This window comes from Meleagris gallopavo, chromosome 2, assembly GCF_000146605.3.
Source record: "Meleagris gallopavo isolate NT-WF06-2002-E0010 breed Aviagen turkey brand Nicholas breeding stock chromosome 2, Turkey_5.1, whole genome shotgun sequence".
NCBI classification, from domain to species: Eukaryota; Metazoa; Chordata; class Aves; order Galliformes; family Phasianidae; genus Meleagris; species Meleagris gallopavo.
Window position 1 is genome coordinate 43,664,156 of NC_015012.2, and position 5,928 is coordinate 43,670,083.

General features: G+C 35.5%; 1 protein-coding gene across 1 annotated transcript in view; it reads left to right on the forward strand.

Annotated features, from left to right (window-relative positions):
- The window catches only part of LOC100547620 (cAMP and cAMP-inhibited cGMP 3',5'-cyclic phosphodiesterase 10A-like), a 33,801-nt gene that overhangs the window by 23,164 nt on the left and 4,709 nt on the right, over positions 1 to 5,928 (forward strand). The window contains exon 10 of the mRNA XM_019613521.1: positions 5,381 to 5,501. Within this exon, the coding sequence (XP_019469066.1) occupies positions 5,381 to 5,501 (121 nt within the window). The remainder of the gene's footprint in view (positions 1 to 5,380; positions 5,502 to 5,928) is intronic.

Here is a 5,928-nt window from a genome sequence, read left to right on the forward strand (position 1 = left end):
TGTTAATAAAAGAGGCGTGGAGGCAAGAATATGGTTGAGGTTAAAAATACATTTATTGCAAGGACAAATAAACAAATGGTCCCAAAATTACTTAACTGATATTATGGTTCTTTTAAAAATCTACAGTAACTGAGCATTAATGACCTTCTCTGAAGTAGTTTAGGGATCTAAGTTATGAAGGCAACTGGAAAATTAGAGTGACATTAAATCAAGATGTTGACTGTGGATTTGTGTTTTTTTTTAATTGTTTTTTTTTAATTATATATATTTTTAAATTTCCATAAAGCTACATGAAAGCAAGGGAAAATTGATGCATTTCAGCAAAAGGCATCACATAGCTTATGTATTCATTTTTGTGACTGCAGCTCTTCTGCTTCAAAAGGTACAATGGTGATGGTGTTAGGATTTTTTTTTCTTCTTTTAATAACGCGGATAGCAATGGCACTGAGAATTTGCATATGTAAGAGCACTCTTAATACTTCTGGTGCAGATATGAAAATATCTAGCATAAAGTAGTTTAGATTGACATCTCAGTCAAATGTCAAGCAAGTGCTCAGATCACTAGAACTGTGAATGAATGGACTTTTTATTTGAAATTTTTCTAGTTAATCTTTTAAATTGTGTCTTAGCTCTCTGATGACTCTTCTGTTGTTGAGGCATCAGTATTATAGGAAAGAAAACTGATGAATTTTATTAGGAGATTCTGGGTTTAACAGCTGCTTTGTTTCTATGGTATGCTTCACAGAGAAAGGGAATAGCTCTCAGTTTAAAGAAAAGATTGAAGAAGTTTGGATACAGTTCTTGTCACATTTCAGATCTCCCAGTTTAGATGTTTGTGGTGAAATCTTGTCTATGGACATTGTTTTGGATGAAGCACTGTGTAGATTCTGCAAGTCTTGAAGCTGTATTTAATTCAGGTGGTTTGTTGATTTCTTTTATTTTTTTATTATTATTATTATTATTTTTCAAAGGCCAGATTGGATGGGGCCCTGGACAGCCTGGTCTAGTATTAAATGTGGAAGTTGGTGGCCCTGCATGTGGCAGGGGCATTGGAGCTTGATGATCCTTGAGGTCCCTTCCAACCCTGCCCATTCTGTGATTCTGTGATTTTTAGCTGGTTATCTGAGACGTTACCTATGTTATCAAAGAGCATATAGGCATTTTAAATTCTTAGGCCTGCATACAAACAAGCTCAGGAACATCTTTTATTCTTAGTGATTTAGAAACCTTCAACAACTACTTAGTCACTGTTTGTCTCAATAGGTCCTAACCTATTCCAGGAATTATTTCTAATTGAAATTCAGATTCATGACCTCAGTTTAAAGTGTACTGGGACAGAGTAGCCGAGGCCCATTGATCATGAGGGTTCTATGGCACCTCTAGAGAGCCTTGCAAATTCATAGGGTAGCCATGGCCACATGTATAACATGAATTCTTTCAGCAAGAACATAGAAAATGTTCAAGAAAATGCTTGCTTGACCAAGAATTGATTCTTGCCTTCCCAGAAGTCAAGGCATACTGGTATGGTAGCTCAGCATGTTCTCCCAATTCCTGGGCAAAATATCCATCCTGCTATCCTGCCCAACTGTTGAGTACATAGCTAAACGAGACTTCTCAACCACCTCCCAGAAATCTGTACACCTCTGATTCTCAGACTCGTGGTCAGCTAGAAGCCTTCTACATCAATTGACAAACAGCTCTTTTGATCCTCTCTGAAATACTCTGAAGCCAGCCCAAGATGTCTAAATTACAAACAAGAAATAAACAAAATCAAAAGTAGTCTTTCTGGTTGTGATCAATTCCTCCCTCATGTGTTGTGGCTTTGACATTTTTTTTCCTCTCCTAATCCAGTGCCATTCTCCATCCCCAAAGTACATCCAGCTGTTCATTTGTTCTTATTCCTCCTAACCTATGGTACTGTTATAAACTATGCAGTCTGTAAAAGGATATGTTTCTACTGCAAGAGTTAGCAGATGCTAATTTGAAAAAAGTATTCAGTAGTATGTGTAGTAATAATTATTGTAGAGCAATTTCTTCTTGTTACTCAGAAAATAATTGAGGAAGTTACATAGAAATCAGATAAACTTATGGATTATAATTGCACTTACTGACCTTGTGCTCTATTAATTTTTTGTTGCAGCAGAAGGGCTTTTTCTTCTCAGTAGCATCATAAAATGCTTCTGGCATGAGTTCCATATAAGCATGAAAACATGTAGATTAATCTTCATTGCAGTTTGATAAAATTTTCGTTAAAAATGCAAGCATGCAGTATAATATATAATGGCAGACTTTCAGAGAGAATGCATTAAATTCATTTCATTGTCTGATATTTCAGTATCACCTTTCATGCAAGAAATTTTGTGATTCTCAGCCTCTCTACTTTTGTGTTTATATCTTTTGAATATGATTATCTGTAACAGATTTCCTTTATTAATTATTAGGCTTTTTCCTATTATGCAGTACTAGTAATAAGATGATACCAATATCATAGCGGTGTGGTAGTGTCAAACCATTTTCTAGTTCACTTAAATTATTTTAATATAACACCATTGAAATCCAGAATTTTACAGTATATATACAAAAAACACGTAGACACAGAATCTTAGAAGGAAATCAGCAATGAAAGAATTGATTAATTAAAATGAATATTAATAATGTTTTAAATGCAAAATAAGCTACAGTTGCACATTAAGGAACTATGTTTTTTTAATGAAAAATGCATGGTTTTTTTTTTCACTGAATATGTTGATTTTTACTTATTTACTTTTTTAGGATTTGTTTTCATAAAGCCTATGCTAGCATCTACATTGAACAGTGGTTGTGCTGTGGTTTCCTTATGACTTACTCCGTGTTTAAAAATATGGTTTCATAAAGAGGATTGTGGCTTTTCAACCAAAGATTTTGTGGTTATCCATTATGAAATGCAAAAAATATATATATCTATTCTACTCCTCTGTGAGAAAAATCAAGGACATTTTACAATATAACAAAACAATTCCTTGCTGGTGATTGTTCTAAGCTGTAGAATTACTTAATTGTGAATCTAGACCAAATTTGTTAATTTGACCGGTTGAGTATTCCTGGATTATTAGTAATAGAAATTTGTCATATTACAAATGTGTGTATGAGTATGAGGCTTCCATCTTTCAGTAACATGAATGCATGCAGTGGTTTGCCCTGCCTTCAGAATGTTTACTATCATATGTTGCAGAGGTGAGGATAAAGGGCACAGAGCTTATTATGTAATTGCTATGCACACAGCTCTGCTGCTTGATTATGGTGAAAATTGGTATTATGCCAGTGGATTCATTTTGATGATGCTTTCTGTTGTACTAGCTTTAACGTTTGAAGATTTAAATCCTGACTGTATATCACAGGTGAGAAGTATTCAATTCCAAGTTCTGAGAAGGCATTTTCCCACATAATAAAGGTTTTGTGCATACGTGCTTGATCACCTGCCTTCTTTTAGGATATGTGTCTACACATACTTTTGCAGATGTAGGTTAACATATGTGAGTGGAAGAGACATTAGCCGTTTCCTGTTGCATGGCTACTTACAGCTACATAATAAGTATAAAGCTGTTCATAAAAATTCCACTTTCATGAAACTAAGCTATTGTTTTCTCCCTCTTAAGAACTATACAATAGTAAATACGGGACCCAGCAGAGGACAGTCAGTTACAAATGGAAGCTTGCCAGCTACCATACTGAGCTAATAATGGTAATGGCAATCTGTGTTATAAACTCAAGACTTAGCCAAGCATTAACTACATGTATGCAGTGTGACCTTATTGCTGTCAAAAATTATAATAATCACATCAATTTATGGAGAGAATTAAGTGTTTGGCATGTTACACGACTTGCTAGGTCTCAAATGTTCCAGTATGTCCATCTGGAGCAACAGATTAATATAACACCACGTGATAAGAGGGGGTCACAGCAGAGGTTGTATGTGCTCAGGAGCCATTTTTAGGTCAGGATTAAAATCTCCTTAATTTGAAGGAGTCAGGAACTGCCATTACCCAGCATGCACTTTGTTGATTTTTTTCTTTTGGTTTGGTTTGAAATGAAGAAGCCAAGTGTATCCTAAACATACAGCTATAGGCTCTGTAGTCATGACACAGTGTGCTATATGTAGAAATGTATGAAAGCAAAAAATATATCACAAAATGTGCTGTGTAAGTTATGTATCTAGTCCACCAGTGAGGATTGCCTGCACATGAAAATACAGACAGAGAAGATCTATGGAAATATGAAGCAGACAGAAATATATGCACGTGAAAGTGGAAGCAATGGTTAGATGATGGGTGGTTCTATGAACTTCTGTGGCATATTTTTGTAGTACTACTTAGTTTAGTCTGCTCTCAACACATCTGACTCTAACGTATGAATGAGCGGTAGGATAATTCTTAGTCTTTCAAGCAACATTAATCCTAAATATTTAAATCAAATCTAAATATCACTAGCTTCATTTTTAATTTGATTGACAAAATTTACTGCTTCACTGAGTTCAATAAGCAATCGACCATATTACTTTCTTTAGTCACCACATTACCAGTTTTGGGCAGTGTAATGAATCTGTACTTACTGCCAAGTATTGCTTTCTGTGAAATTATTGTTTGTGATGCTGTCATGCTACACATGCACATTTGCTGCCAGTTTTATCAGCCCCTCAGGACTGAGGAACTGAATAACTAAATATGTCTGGGCCCCTTCAGGGAGGTTGTGTCTCCTTTCATGTGAAATTCTAGCATGTGCTGATGTTTCATTGCGCCCATCTAAATATTCTAGTTATTTTGTAATCTCTGGGTCTGTGTCTGCCACCTTCCATTGAAACAAATGCCTGTTAAGCCACAGCGTCTAGCAGAGTTTTAACTCTTACCATGTCTGTCCTTCAGTCTGGTGCTGTTAATTGTTTCTGTATTTCAAAGATTGATCTGCTTGAGCTACCACTTCAGAGCTCTGGTTTTTTGCACATTTTGATCATTTGGTTAATGAATTTCACGTGGAAGGTGCTGGTGAATGTACCTAGTTGCCTCCTTTACTGGTGGAGTAGGAGTTTCAAAGAAAGGAGCTGAAGGTTGCTTGCTTCCCAATTGTTGCATCTCTAAGTTTCTTCTTGACACATTGTCATGTGACGTTGACTAAGTTTAGGCAATTGCTAATTGTTCTGTGGTTTACTTAGTACGTTTTAAACAAATGGAGCAGAAAGTGGAATGCTTCTTAACTCAGCAACGACCCAGTTCTCTAGGTAGCTGCATTAGGATAGTTAAGGTTGATGTGGTATTGAAATCTCAAATTATAATTTTTAATGAATTTGTGTGTTAAAAACTGCAAAATGAATTATTCTAAGATGTTTTTCTTATCTTTGCTTCACTAGTATCAGGATACGAATATGCAAGGTGTAGTGTATGAATTGAACAGCTACATAGAGCAGCGCCTGGATACAGGAGGAGATAACCAACTACTTCTGTATGAACTGAGCAGCATCATTAAAATAGGTAAGACACAGAATCTGATGTGTCTGATCTGTTCCTTAGCATCAGTGCAGAGCACATTTGTTACAAATTTTAATTAGAAAAGACAGATATAGTGTATGCCTTGGATGTTGTCTCAGTATGGACTTCAGCTTCTGTACCTCATCGGATCCCTTACTACGTCTGAGCTAGGTTCTTCTTCGGAGAGAGCTCTGCAGCCCGTTGCAAAGTTAAATCATCCTGTTAAATGAACCAAATTATAGATTATTCTGGGTATGACGGTGTTGAAAGATCAATATTAAAAATATATTTAAAAAAATTATCAGTAATGTCACTGCATACTTAAATCCCTTTTCAAACAAAATTGAGATGTATAGAAAGAGGATGTCTTCATCACTTCAAATTCAGTTTTTAAACATTTTTTTTCTATCTGATGTAAATAGTACTTTTA